The 15,543-nt window shown below is 39.8% G+C and overlaps 1 protein-coding gene across 1 annotated transcript; it reads left to right on the top strand.

Moving 5' to 3' along the window:
* Window positions 1–1,344: 1,344 nt before the first annotated feature.
* On the top strand, window positions 1,345–15,304 carry LOC111834434 (neurexophilin-2-like). Its single transcript, XM_023793718.2, has 3 exons — window positions 1,345–1,861; window positions 2,138–2,287; window positions 12,673–15,304. Exons 2-3 carry the CDS (start codon window positions 2,243–2,245, stop codon window positions 13,420–13,422), a joined length of 795 nt encoding a protein of 264 aa, XP_023649486.2. The 5' UTR covers window positions 1,345–1,861; window positions 2,138–2,242; the 3' UTR covers window positions 13,423–15,304.
* Window positions 15,305–15,543: the final 239 nt, after the last annotated feature.

Here is a 15,543-nt window from a genome sequence, read left to right on the forward strand (position 1 = left end):
TACTAGTTAGAATAGAAATTCCAGATATCCTTAGTTCAATTTTGACTACTACGAATCAACATTTGGAATTTGTATTCTAACTTGTAAAATTTGAATTTTTACTAGTTTGAATGTTATTTTTACTAATAAAATCAATTTATGACGACTAAGCCTTATACTGTTCAAAGACAATTTGGCTTGCCATACAAACAGAACCGTTATTTTTAAATTATTACAACAGAAGCATACCCACAATGGCCAATAGCACCCTCTTCTGACGCACAGTACACATTCTATCTAAAAAAAAACACCGAGAGTTTAATGATTTAATTTCTTGCAACAAATAAATTGTATATAGTAATATGATAAATATGACAAAACTACAAAAATTGTGGGGTGTCAGAAACGGGGGAAATGATACTGAGAAATTAGGCATAAGTCAGTAAATATCATTGGCTTCTTTAACTGAACACAAGCCAAGTCTGGACCCTAAACACAGACTGAGAACCAACTCTGTGTATGAATACTTGCACTTGAGACGTTTAACAAATGTGGCTTGTGAGAAGTGCCTGTTAATAAACAACATGGTTCGTGTCGCCGAATTTGTGAAAATCCGGGAAAACCCTTCTGTACAATTACCATTGAGCTGAACCTCTTGGCGGTGCTAGTGAACCACTGACACGAATTTTCAATTCAAGAGGACACCATTACTCGGTTCAGTTATCCTGAGAACAAGCTAATGACATCTGTCGGAGTACATGGGTTGCGATTTACAGTTTATTTATTTAGCATGAAATTACATAGTTATAGGTCTATACATAAAATAAACACGAATGGCACTCAAAAATAAAAAGTTCAGGGCTAACAGGACGCACATTCTATTACCAGTAGTATTGTAGCTCTGAATTACAAAAACATTATACTGCACGTCTAAACCTTATTTGCAGCAATGAGCACAGATCTTAGGTTTGTTAAAGCAAATATTGCCCATTTGATATAAGCAAACCTATTTCTGAAACAATTAGAAGTAAATTAGATAATGGACTCTTTAAAAAAAACAAACAAAAAAAACCCCATAAAAAACATATTACATTTCTCCTATCGGTATCGATCTGCTGTTGCAGTCAATTTATCTTATATCGTTTCTGTATTAGGTTAAATATGTTTGTCGCATTCATTTGCAAGGTTCTTCATGTTTTCCTTTTTAATACTCAAGTCAGGATAAAACAGAGGATAATCAATTAACAAATTAAATAAGGTGCGGACAACAACGAGTTAAACAAATTCCAGTCATTGCTTAACTTGAACTGAAACGCATTTTACAGGGTTGAACAGAAGATCCATAATTCGCATAAGTCGCATGTGTCAGTGATGCACCAGACAACAAAGGTAGCTGAAGCGCTTCAGTGCAGAAAATGCGCATCTGTCCTCTAGCTCACATCTGCACAGTGTGAGAAAAGGCGACTCGTCCACAGGCGTTTAACAGTTTCCCGGTAAATGCTGCTTTCCCAGAGAAGATAAAACGCCAAGCAATATTTTGCTGACACAAATAAGCCTGCATGCATGTAATCACTTTAAAGTATTGCGGCATAGAAGTAAAAAGAGGCAAGCGAGGCGCAGGCGAATGAGAGGATTCGGAGTAGGACTCTTTGCAGGAAGTCTACAACACGATCTAGATTAGTGGGACTTCTGTTCTTCTTTGTTTCTGGATTTGTTTTGTTTTAGCAGTCTCTGAGATCTATGAGCCTGTATAAATTGCTCATGGCAAAAGTCGGGATCCGTCGGAAGCCCTTGGGACTTCTTTCAACTGCCTGAAAATTTCCAATAAGCGAATTTCTCTCGACGGCCAAGGGAGTCAAGACTTTATCGTCTGAATGAAAGGGTAAGGAGGGGAAATCCGTTTAAATTTAATGAATACTGCATATATACGAGACATAATACTGAATGGAGGAAACATAATTTACTGCGGGCAGTCTTTAATAAATGCGATGTATATCTTTTCTCACGGTGTAAAATATTTTCTTGTAATAAAGCTTTCTGTACACATTACGGAACTTTTGTATGCGCGCTATTCTAGGTCTTTAAACTATAGCATTAAAAAATAATTGTTAGGTTGTTTCTTATAAATTTGTTATGCTTCGTCCTATTCCCCGTACAGTTAATTACAGCAATGTTGCACTGGCTTGTGCGAAACTACATCTCCTCAAAAGTGGATATATATTGTGTTCAACTAAAAGAGGTAGTTTAAAAGAGGCCATTGAAGATGAGAAACCTGAACTCCGTGCTGTTCCTTTTCTGCCTACATATGGTGAGTTATTGCTGCAATTTATTAGTTTTGTTCAGTAGTTTGTAGGATACTGACTGAGAGATATCAGGCAACGGTAATGCAACTGAATTGAAATGAACTAGGTGATTAAGTAATTTTTCTAGAAGATAACCCGCAACCTCGTAAGCAAAAACGCTACAGTCATAAACATATTTACTATCATAAACGTCGATATGTCTCTCCTGAAACAAAAAAACCGCTGCGTAAGAAGTACAACGGCCAGTGGAAATCTTTTCACTACTTTTCTGTCACTGCTAAACAGCCATTGTGTAACAAACACTGGTCCCACTGCTGTACGCGTCCACTTTCTTGGAAAGCACATTTCCTGCATATTTCCCGTAAGATAATGATTACATTTGTACACGAATGCAGTGTAAAGTGTGAATTTATCAGGGACAATGAAATGGAGTATATATCTTTATAATAATAATAAAATTAACAATATTATTATTATTATTATTATTATTATTATTATTATTATTATTAATAATAATAATAATAATAATAACAAAAAGCAACAAGAAGTAATTATTCGAGTAGCATGGCACTCATTCATTATCCCAGTATCTTTAATTAATTCTTTTAATTAATCTCTTGTCTTGATATTTTTATGGTAGAATACTCTCATTTGTTTAATTCGTTATATGCTCATTATTTTCAGCATACGACATTCAGCTCAAATCCTTCATAGATGTCAAAGATATTCTACTGTTTGAAGTGGAATTTGAACACAGCTGTTCGGATGGATAAATAGAGGGAAATGGAATCAGTCACCTTGAGAAATGCCCTGTAAGAAACAACCAGACTGATGAGTAGCATGTGATAAATACCACAGCTTTTACTAGCGCAAGGATTTACTAATCATGCTGTATCTCTCTGTTAAAACCATGTTTGTGTCCTGCAGAAATTTCAGAACAGAATAATCGCTTGCAACTGTCTGTTTGTTGCTGGCTATTTGCAGCAATGCAACAAATTTGCTTTTTTACAGATGTATTCACCCATAAAGGTTTCCATTTTAAACACTGGAATTTAAATATTTAAACATTCTACGCAGTCATTCATATGACCTGCCTTCATCTGCATACAAAATATGAAAAAATTACAAGGTATAATCTATGTGCAAATTGCGTCAGTTACCCGACACTGCGTCACTGTTGTTCTATGACATGTTATGTTCAGTATGAGTTTTTCGGTACATCTCCTTATCTCAGCATCACCATTATAGCCATCTAAAATAAATATTCACACTGTTTGATTGCGCAAATCATAAATTGCTTAAATAGCCATTTGGATCCTCACCAGTCATATGTGATTTCTGCGGTAGTTGATATACACAGAAATATGGCCCTGCACCCAGTCCCAGAGCTAGATAGAAGGACATCTTTAAAGTTTTCACTCTCTGGTATGTCATAATTACAGTGAAGCAGTAGCATCTGAAAAATAGTGAGATTGCTATAGTACTCTCTTCCATTCACGGACCACTTGTGCTGGTGAAAGTCGGAGGGTGGGGGGCACAAGGCCTGGGTTTCCCCAGGATGGGATGCCAGTATGTCACAGGGCACATAAACAGTCATTAGACACTAAATAACTTAACTGCATGTCTTTGAACTGCGGGGAAAAACCGACGACCTCATAGCCGACCGGACTTCAACCCCCAAACTGGGGGGTGTGAGGTGATGGTGTTTAGCTGGGCTAAGGATTAAAGACTGTCTTTTCCTAAATGTCATCTGTTGTCTTCCTACGTGGGACAGTAGGTCCCCAAGTGTGCAGGAGTGTTTTTCTCTGACCTCAGGGGACTGTCCCCATTCCCCATTGCCGGACAGCTTCCCCTGGGACCCCGCCCCGCCAGCGTCGCCCCCTATGGCTGGGCAGGCGTGTTTACTGAAGGGCAGGCTCATGACTGCACACTCTGTGATTATGAGCCTAATGCTTCAGCACCTCTCACATTCCTACACCCACAGGGACAGATTCAGACCTTAAACACAGAGCCCTTCGTTCCTGTAGGCAAACAAGCAGATTGACCTCGAAAGCATCTACAGCAGCCTGTAATTGCACAGCATACTTCTGAAAAGCTAAAACAACAGGAACGTAAATAACTGGGTCTTGTTCAATGTATAAATGCAAGGCAGGTCCATCTGACGGGCCAGGTGTGGTTCGAGGGTTAGGGGAGATGCGGGGATCAGCCCAGAACCCTGTGGATAAGTTGGAGTTCAAGATTTAAAAGTATAAAATGCTGATCAGTTTAACTTTTGTTGGTTCTCATTATATGCATCCAATGCTAGCAACACTGTTCTCTACGCTTTACTTAAAACCACATTATACATTAAACATACAGTGAGTAAAACATGATTAAAACAATATTTGAGACTTTGCTAAACAAATTTGGGGCTTAAGCCCTACTAGACATTGGCATTTCTGTGTATCTCAGGGTCCTGTTTATAAATTGACTGTCATACTAATACTGGCAACAGATGCACACATACCTGTTTCTTCGCCTGCTTATCTTCCTTGTGAGGACACGTCCCAACCTGCATGTATTCCTCTTCGGGGTGTTCAATTGTCCTCATGCTGCAGAAGTTTGATATCACAGCAGATGGGAGGAAGCGAAAGAGCAAATGAGCCATTCTGGGGAAACTGATGCTTAAAATATCAAGGGCGTAGATTTCAGTATGGACTGTAGGGACATGTCCCTACCAATATTGTAGGAGTACCATGTGTGTTCGCGGGGGGCAGGGGTTTGGGGGTGATTTGGTCCCTACTTGTGCTAAAACCAAACCTACACCCTTGAGAAATACACCCTACATCTTTAGAGCTCCCATAATCCTAGAAAAACTCCATAAACAGAGGAGCGAATAAAAAATCAATTAATCACTCTTACACCAGCTTAAATAAATCATTATTTTCTTTGTGCCTTTATGTCACTCCCCTAATAGTATGTTCATATTGTTGCATATCACGACACACAATGGTTCACTATAGATTTTTAATGGCATGGCAAATGTGATTTTCATTATTTAAAATATAACTATGAGAATTGCTATATTTTAAATAATTCAACATCACCTAACAGCCTAACGTCTGATCTGCCAGCACATGACATACACACAGGAACTTGTATACATTAAGACTCTATGAATTTTTAATTTGTAAAAGTAAACAGTTTTTCAGTAGATAATTGGATTTTTTTTGCCCTTTTCACCCCAATTCACTATTCCATATTGATTGTCGTGTACTTTCTGCATTTTATTCTATATTGAAGGCCAGTTCTTATTTTAAGTTACACTGGGCTTACCCCATTGTTCCTCACTTACCTGAGCATTATAGAGTGTGAGCTTCTCCAAACACTACTGATAAACACACTGCTATCTTAACACTCTATGAATGACTTATGAATGACATTTCCTACCTGATCACATGATGAGTCTAAATCAACTTGTGTTTTTATGTTGTTTCGGGGCTCTGGGAATTCTGTGACTGCAGGAAGCTGCCAGAGATGCTAATTGCTAAGATGACCATAGGGTACGAGTGAGGTCAGTACCTCTGGCTGCCACAAGAGGTGCAGTAGGGGTAAACAAGATACGTTCAACTTTGCTCAGTGTAAATCCTTTACAGTTGGTCAAGGAGAATGGGATAATCTCCTACTGATGTCGACTGGGAGCCTGATTATACTTATTACTGTTATTACATTCAAATCCCAGCTGTCGAGGGTGATGTAGCACAGACCTGAATTAGGTATGAACTAAAGACCTGAAATTTGCATGCCTTTTATGAATGAGCCCCAATCGAATATAAGCCAAAACGAAACTCAATTTTCACAATCATTCGTTAATGCAGCAATGCTGGAGGGGGGCAGTGAGCTAAGCCCCTGTGCCTGTGATCAGAAGGTTGTTGGTTCAAGGCTGGCCTAAGTCCATCTACAATGCCCTTAACCCCCAGCTCTCTGGGCACTGCTGTGTGTGACTGCCAGCTGGTCTCACCTCCAGAGAGTGACTTGGGTGAAACATAAAGAGAATTTCCCCACAGGGATCAATAAAAAATAAACATTATTATTATAGTAAAGGCATGTCTGATTAGTGGAACTGGCATAATCCACATTGAGTAGAGGTGTGTTTGCCAGTTATTTCACTTGGTAAGGGAGGCATGTCAGTGTTATTCTTTTCAATATTGCATTCGCTGTTTACAGCGGGCATTCATTCACTCCGCAGAAGGCGACTCATTCTGACACGCGAGTCAAACATCACGACAGACACGGCTGTGACATTTCACATGAACGTGCCGTGGGTGAGAGGAGGAGACGGACTGGCGCTTGCTGCTCCCCATGGAGAAGGAGACTGGCTTCTGTGGAGAGCAGGCAGGGCTCAGAGAGAGAGAGAGAGAGAGAGAGAGAGAGAGAGAGAGATGCATCCAAACGCAGGGTTACACTTCTTGCTAAAATCTTACAGTGACACACGCAACCAAGAAATTACTAAATCACCTCCAAGAAGAAACAGACAAGCAAAAAGGGGAAACAAAAAGGAGAAAGAAAAAACAAAGTAAAAGCTTCAGTCCAAATTCCAAAAAAAAAAATTGGTTCAATACAAGATCATACGTGGAAGTACTTCAAGCAGACCGTAACGTCTGCTTTATCATTTGGATCAGTCGTTTTGCACCGACCCCCTTTATTATTTTCAAACAGGGTTACCTGAGAGGAGGATGAGAAAAAAGATAAGGTTTAAAGGCATTTTCCTGGACCAAACCACAAAATACGATTTTAAATGGTCACAAACAAGAATCGACCCTAACTGTTTGCTTCCAGTGCTGTTATTCACCGGTAAGGTCCTCTTGGCAGTTATCTTGGAAAACGAGGACAATCCAAGCTAAATTTACACAGATAATCCATTGCTAGCCGCTTCATTTAGGGGGAATTGCTTTCTAACCACAAACTCCAGATACGTTTTAGAGAAATAAGGTGAAACAAAGGGGCGAAAATTAGCCTCTCGCTGCCTCAAAGGTGACCCGGTCTTAGCGAAGGCTTCTGGTGGGACACCAGCATAAGACCAACCTTCAAAACACAACCGCATGGACTCAACCTTCAACCGCCCCCCCCCCCCCCGGCAGTTCAATTATGATTTCAGCCTTTTTATTTATTTATTTATTTATTTATTTATTTATTTATCATGCATTTAAAGACAAACTAGCTCTGAAAAGTGTAATAAAATGTACAGGGAGAAGGATTAGGAGCCAGGCCTTAATCTCACGCCTCTGATTATATGGCGCAGGCTGATTGATTAGTTTTTCAGGAAGCTTATGTCAAAAAAGCCTAATCCATCTTTGGACTGCGCCAGCCTTGTGAGGCTGCCTGCTCCGCTACTTTATCATCGCGGGCGAATTACAGCGCTGCTGGGCTGTGATAAGCACATCGTCGCCTTCGGAGCTCTGTCCCTCCGGACAATAAAAACTCTGCTTATATACTTCAGCCTCGCCGAGGCCGCAGTCTCCGTATCAAGCCCATGTAGGATTCGCCTTGTGAGAGGGAGACCTACGCGGGTCTCACATGTCCGAGACTGCGGGGCGGCGGTGGTGGGAAACCAGGGTAATGAAATGTAGCGGCGGGGCCCATAATCTACAGGCTTGCCCCGGAATTATTAACCGCAGATTGGAGACGGTTTTTCTATAAATCTGGCAGGAGATCTGTAGTTTAGGAGCCATTGGGGGCTTATTACCACTAAATGGGAATCTGGCCTCATAACAGGGTCATATTAAAGTGTAAGAATGCCGGCCCTTTAAATCCCTCATAAGACTGGCTGACAATCGTAGCCCCGACCCTGGGCATCTTAAAACCCCAGGAAGTATGCTTAGATATTGTTACACTATTGCAATTTTAGCGTCTTAGGAACTGATCCACACTGAGGTTTTTTTGGTGATATTCAGTTGTGTAAATTTACACTAGAGAGCCGTGTAAGAAATCAAGGTATAGAATGAGTTTGCCTGGTTTAATAGTGAAATAACTTTTTGAATCATATTTCTAAAATACAAGTTAAGTGAATTGTAGAAATGTTTTCAAATGCTAACTATTTCCTGCCTTTTCTAGATATTAAGATTTCTAATTTTGCATTTAACATAACACATCTTTTTTTCCTCTCCATATTTAATTACAGGATCAAAACATTAACAGTTGATTTTGCAGGTATGAATATTGTTCATTCAGTTGATTTTATGAATCAGTGAAAACAAAAGAGCCCTCAAGAAAGATACGAACCCCTTAAAAACAGCACCTAGGCAAGGAATAGATGCTACCATGAAGGTTCTGCCATCAGTTACCATGGTTTCATTACACTCGTATTGCTTAAAAAGAAAAAGAAACTTTAGTAAAGAATAACATGCTGTGCACTGGCAGATGGTGGTGAGCTGGCACATTTTAGGGGACCTCCTGCGTAACCATGGTAATTGCACCTACAAACACCACAGGTAATGAGGCTGGTCCAACCTGGACTAATCTCCTCATTAGGGTTTAAATAACATCAGGTGGGCTTTTCTTAGGTCATTAACTTTTAAGTTAAAAAATATAATAGGAGTATGACTGTGTTTGAAATTTGTGCTTTTTTGTGTGACTTTATGTTTCATCCTTAAACGGACTCTTGCCCCCTCTGTCTTGTCCTTGTGCAGGGCACAATCAATTGAGATAGCTCTACTAATGAACACAAATTACAAAGGGTCTCTGGATTAAACATAACAGAATATGGTAGTTCAGTGTCTTGTTAAATGTTTGCTCCATTCATTGACTGGCTGACTAATAATTTTAATGCTAATCTATTTTCGAAGGCCTGCTTATCTGTTTGGATCTTGGGTTACAATAATCGGTGGGGTGCCAAGACTAAGGTGACATAATCAGTTACCCTGGGGGGAGGTGGGGGGGAACTCTCCGTTCCGATGGTTTTACTGGATCGTGTTACCCATCCAGTGCCCAGTGTAGACGACAGGGCAGATACTACGAGGGAAAGCGAAATTTTCATGCTCCTTCTCACCAAGCCAGATCCCAGGGGGGCTGAGTGGTGACAAGGAGTTTTAAGGTATAGGCAGACGCTGTCAGAGGAATTAGCTTCATAGGACGCCGTGGATTTGTCAAGATTAGTCCTCACGGGGCATTGAAAGCTACGAAAACATCAAAACGTGACAAGCAAGCTATACATTTTTCATGGTCAAAGTCTTTTTTAAAAAAAAAACTTGTTTGTACTCTGAAAAAAACTGACAGAGGATCTGTCCCGTAGCATCTCATGCAGGGAAAGCTGCAGCTGTACAGTGTGTGCCTGTTTCTGCTTCCTAAATAAGGTAATAGTTTCATCACTACTGTAATTATTGCCTTGAGTAGGAACAGGGCAAACAGGACTAATAAAAGAACACAGGCAAGCGATGTGCACCATCAATTTAAATTTGTTTCTTTTATCTTCAAGACGGGAGTTGGGGGCTGGAGAACAAGCTAATGAAATCGCTCTTGATTATTCCTTGTCTTCACATGTTTCCCCCCCCCCCACCAACCCCCACCCGCCCGCCCTGCTCCCCAGCGCTGAAGGCTCCCTTTCACCTTGTCATTTTCCTACAGATGAAGTGCTATCCTCTGAGCTCAGTTCTTTTGAAATCGCCTCCTACGGCACCTGAGATCTGACTTTGCACCTTCTGAAAAGAACCATTGACAGCTTCCCCTAAACCCTGGCGGCGCTGCCATGGATTTTATCTCCAAGCACAGAAACGACTGACTCTCGACAGGTTGAACTTGGCCGATCTGTTTCTGTCATGTATTTATGAATGAAACGAGGCAGACATAACAGAATGCTCTAACGATTCAATGACATCCGATCACCTATGTCCAGTTCATTCAGAAGCATCGGAACGGTTGTTTGCAATTAAATCAGTAAATCAGTTTTTAATTTCTCATTAAAAATGCATAGAGAATATGTTGACAGTAATGAATACATATTTTATTATAGCGTGTCAGTAGAATTCATCAATTGAAATACCGGCCACCTGAGGTCTGGATGAAAAGCAGAACGACACGATTTTTAGAGCTGAATCAAGAACATTGTCAGCATGTCATTTCTCATCAGTTACCACGGCGTCAGAAGTACCGGCGAGGACCACGCTGGCGAAGGGAGAAAATGAACAACTCATAGCCACTGCCTCTTTAAATAACAACCCATCATCAGCACAGGGGAGATTAATTAATTAAAGAACTAATTAGAGTTAAATGCGTGCTGAAAGTGATTCCAGTGATGCAGTTGTTGTGAGCAGTTTTTCAGCTGAATCACTTCGCCTGTCAGAGGTTGTTACACTAGAATTGTGAGAGAGGTTGGTTTCACCATTACAGTAGTTCTTGAGGCATTCTACACCATGGTACATTTGTGACCCTTTAGGTCATGCCCAGGGGATTGAAAGACTGAAGCAAGTGTGACAAAAGCTTTCTCTGATGTCCACCAAAAAAGATCCCTGGAGCAATGAGTTCCTTCAGAGCAAAACTCCTTTCTGAGAGCTGATTGATGCTAATACTTTTGAGGAACATCTTCACTTTGGTTCACCTACTAGCTGTTTCTGACCTCTTCACAGCTTTCTATAGGATAGATGTTGTCAGGTCATAAAAGTAATGTCTATCCAAGAGACAGGCTGTCAGGCGGCTCCCAAGCTCTCATTACAGGCTAATGCTTGGCAATGGACTTCCCCTTTCTGCTGTATAATGTCTGTCTTGGTAGGCTGGCTTTCCAGCTGACGGCTGGGGACAGACTGTTGACGTATCACCTGTGTATCTGTGACAGATTAATCATTATATCCTTATTGGTTGCACAGTGAATTATGAAATGGTGTTGGGTGTGTGGAGCGAACATGGTGACAATCAAGTTAAGGCAGATCAAAAGAAAAAGAAGACCATGATTTGTAAATAATTGTGCTCCTGTGTTTTTGGGATCCTGAAGAAGCAACACACTGACTGTTTGATCCTGAGAGAAAACAACAAAACTGTAAGAAAGCATGCTAATCCGTATTACTTGTGACATACAAAAAGATCATCTAAAGGTCACCTAAACAGCTCTGAATTCCAAGTATCAGAGGTAAATTAAATGGATCCAAAGTGTTTGATTTTTCACTCAATGGCTAACCCATCCCCCATCCCAACACCGCTCACCTTTTGACATATTTTTTAGTTGCTCATCTTGCTTAAGCTGTCTACTCATTAGCATTTTAATAATCTTACAGGATATTTATTGCATACCTGACTTTTTTTATATAAAAAAAAAACAACTGTGAAACTTAACACTTTGTAAATTCTGTTTAGTGAGATATGTAAATGTAGGGATAAGTTACTTACCAGATGAAATCTCCTCTTACCACAGATGTTTAAAAATGCATAAAAGGAAGATAGAGTGCTTAAAGGAACAAGAAAGGTATTTGAGTGCTTAGAGAGATTAGGTTTTGTAAAGACTGAGAAATGTGTGCAGGAGGAGTATCAATTCTGTGTCAGCTATAGGCCACTTTGTCCAGCTGTCATGTTTTGTTTGCATAATTAATTTAGGTGCTTGTTGTGCACAGTTTGTAATTTGCAGTACATTAAATAAATGTACCATTCACAACTGGGGAGGCATTTACAGTTATTTACATTATTCAACATCATTATTGTGATCTTTAAAGGAACCCCATTTAATTATATCTTTTAATTGTATTGCAGTTTCACTGATTGATTTGAATTACCTTTACATGGAAAAACAGAGTAGGGCTTTTCCATGAAGTTTTGGGCCACTTTACTCTGAGCCATTGGGGTAGATTTCGGTATGGATGGAAGGGACGTGTCTCGATCAATATTGTGGGAGTACAGTGTGTGTTAAGGGGGGTGGAGGTTCCCAACCAATATTCCCAACCAATATTGAAACCAAGTCTATGCCTTTGCTAGAAGCTTCAGCAAAAGTAACCACATCTAGTCGCCAATAATGTACCAGCTTTTAAGCCACAGATGATTGAATTTCACTTTGTAGCAAACAAGGAACCAAGCCTGCAATCACAAAGGAAAACTCCAGGTGTCAACTAACTGCAATTAAAATATAATTCTTTAGGAATACCCTATGTGAGAATGAGTGAAACGTTGGAAAGTGAGGTCTATACTTAGCCAGTTAGAATTAAACCCAAATTAACAATGTATAACATTAAAGGTATTGAAATTTTTTCTCTATAATGATTCATATATTTATCTGTAATGAATCTCAGGTTAGTATCCTTTTAGTTTTCTTTAAGATAACATGTGTTTTAGGGTGAAAATAATTACAAATAGCACATAGTACCTCAAAAAAAAAATAAAAAAAACTGTTCCAAGGTCAACCTTCAATTTTCCTCCTTTTTATCCCCCTTTTAAGGTAACATTCAACAAAGGGCAGATTCCAAGAGTAGATCTCGCAGATTGGGAGGATAGTGATGACATCCCCTCTGCTGATGTTGGTGGCCCCCGGATTGTGAACCCTTTGCGCCTGTTTGCCAGGGGATCTCCTGGGCTCAAGCAGAACATCAGGGAAATGACATATTTAGAAAACACTGAGGACTTCTGGGACTGGTTATCTAACCAGACAGATGTTCTGGACACGCATGCACGAACTAAACGCAGACCCATCGTGAAAACGGGAAAATTCAAGAAAATGTTTGGCTGGGGTGACTTTCACTCCAACATCAAGACCGTGAAGTTAAATCTCCTCATTAGAGGCAAGATCGTGGACCACGGAAATGGGACGTTCAGTGTCTTTTTTCGGCACAACTCCACTGGCCAGGGAAATGTTTCCGTAAGCCTAGTGCCACCCTCCAAGGTTGTGGAGTTTGAATTTGCTCAACAGTCCACACTGGAGACCATGGAGACCACAGACTCCAAGGCGTTCAACTGTCGCATTGAGTTCGAGAAGACGGACCGCAGTAAGAAGACAGGACTGTGCAGTCATGACCCATCCAAGATATGCTACCAGGAACAGACCCAGACCCATGTCTCCTGGTTGTGCTCCAAGCCGTTCAAAGTCATATGCATATACATCGCCTTTTACAGCGTTGATTACAAACTGGTGCAGAAGGTGTGTCCCGACTATAACTACCACAGTGATACACCTTACAGCTCGACTGGGTGATGCTCTCTCTGATACCTCACTCTCCGAAAGCAAGGTTTCATTACCAAGTAAAATCATAAATGTGTTCTATGTTCAAGACTTGCTCCGGATACTGAAGTAATGGACGGACCGTAATTCTGCCAGTAGATCCAACACCATCATCCTCCCACACCTTCACTTACTGGACAGGGGATATATGACTGGCCATTGTGACTCAAGAAACCAGTATCTGACAATGTTTGTTGAACTTGCTAGCATAAGTTTGTTGAATACACATAAACATGTCTAAATTCTGATGTGATTGTGTCTGCGATAACAATATTAATACCTTCATGAAAATTCATGAAAACTTATTCCTTAAATAAGTCATCTCTTTCCTTTCTTAGCATGAATAATCTAGTTGCCAATCCTTATTAAGAAGAAGAAGAAGAAAATATTGAGGTTGTACCCATTTGTAATTTCCTTTGATGCTTGTCTTCTGAAGGTGCCATGAGCAGAACTTTAAAAAAAAACCTCCTTGTTTTTTGTCAGTAGATATTTGGCTGCAAGGGACCTTGTTCTGTAGCCCCACAGACATTCTGTGGTTTCAAGCAGCTTTTATTTTGCTTGGTAATTATAGCTGCCAGTCAAAGTTTCAGGTTACTTATCCAGGCTTGACCTGCAGACTAATTTAGGCTCAAACCTTCTAACTTCACATGTACGTTAAGCGGCTACTGCATTAGGGACACCCTCTCCTACGGACAGAAGCATGTGGCTAAGACTCAACTCATACAGCATGGAATCAAGAGCTTCGGTTACTTTTTGACAAAGCTTAATAGTAGGCAGTATTCATGATCTAAGCAAATTGAAATATTATTGTTGGTGCCAAACATGGTGCTTCCCTCTTCTCAAAAACAGCCACCATTCTGGGATTTTCAAGTATCACGGTGTCTAGAGTTTACAGAGTTTGGTGCAAAATGCAAAAAGGATGGCTGTTCTGAAGGAAAAATCTTGTTAATGAGAGAGGTCAGTGTCCATACTCAAAGCTAACAGGAAGGTTATAAGTGCAAAAAAAGGTATAGACCAAATTCCATAAGGAAAGTTTTCAGCATCTTGTGAAATTCATTCCTTGAAGAATTCGGGAAGTTCTATAAACAAAAGAGGGTCCTTTCTGGCACTAGGCAGGAATACCTAATAAAGTAGCTGATTGTATTTGCAATTGGATGGAAATCTTTATGTGTTTAAGAAGCATTCCAGCAGAGATGGTGTACATTGCACAGCAAACCACTTGCATTCCTGTTGACTTACAGCGTTATTTTTATATTAACAAGATAATGACTTTGATATCTTGTGACTGAACATAAGACAGATACCACTGCAAAATCAACACCCTTTCATAAAAGAAATCATGGCCTGAATAGTAAATATTTTGTCATGAAACTGGTTCCTAAAACATTCCTAGTCAAAACAACTTCACATTACAGAATGACAACAATGTGACCAAGACTATATTTCCATTTATCAGTGCTTACAGCTTTTTTTCTTTCTTTGTAAAAATACACCATGTTTTGAGTATATTTATAAAACAAACCTGTAACTGTTCACTTTTGGAATTTGTGTGTATAAAAGTGTCATTCAGTTTCTAGATGTTCCAACACTTCAGTTATTGTTGGTGATCATATCCCTGTGGACGGTAGGTGAGGCAATTAATACAAAGTATTCAAGCAAATTTTATTTGTAAAATTAGTTCATTGTAAGTTTTAATGGTAGCCTGTTTCAATGTGATTTTTCTTTCTTGAAAAACTATGGGTAGACACTATGCATAGACACCGATGGATTATTTTGATGTTTACCCTGAAAATGGATATATTTTGTTCAAGTTTAGGTTTTGTTTGTGTATTTGACATTGATAATTGCATCATTAAAAGCCATCTGCACAATTTGATAAAAATTTCATTTGAAAATTGTTTTGCAAAGAAAATCAAGAGAACAGGTTACTACACCACCTTTGTGGTGTCTACACAACACAGATGGACAGCATGAATTCGGTTTGAGAGATCCTTTCAACATAAATAGTAACGTCAACCAAACTCAGTAAACCTTAAGATAGAAATGAGATCTCTCGTGCCTACATTACCCTTACCAGATCACCTTGGGTGTCCT

This window comes from Paramormyrops kingsleyae, chromosome 1 (genome assembly GCF_048594095.1).
Source record: "Paramormyrops kingsleyae isolate MSU_618 chromosome 1, PKINGS_0.4, whole genome shotgun sequence".
NCBI lineage: Eukaryota > Metazoa > Chordata > Actinopteri > Osteoglossiformes > Mormyridae > Paramormyrops > Paramormyrops kingsleyae.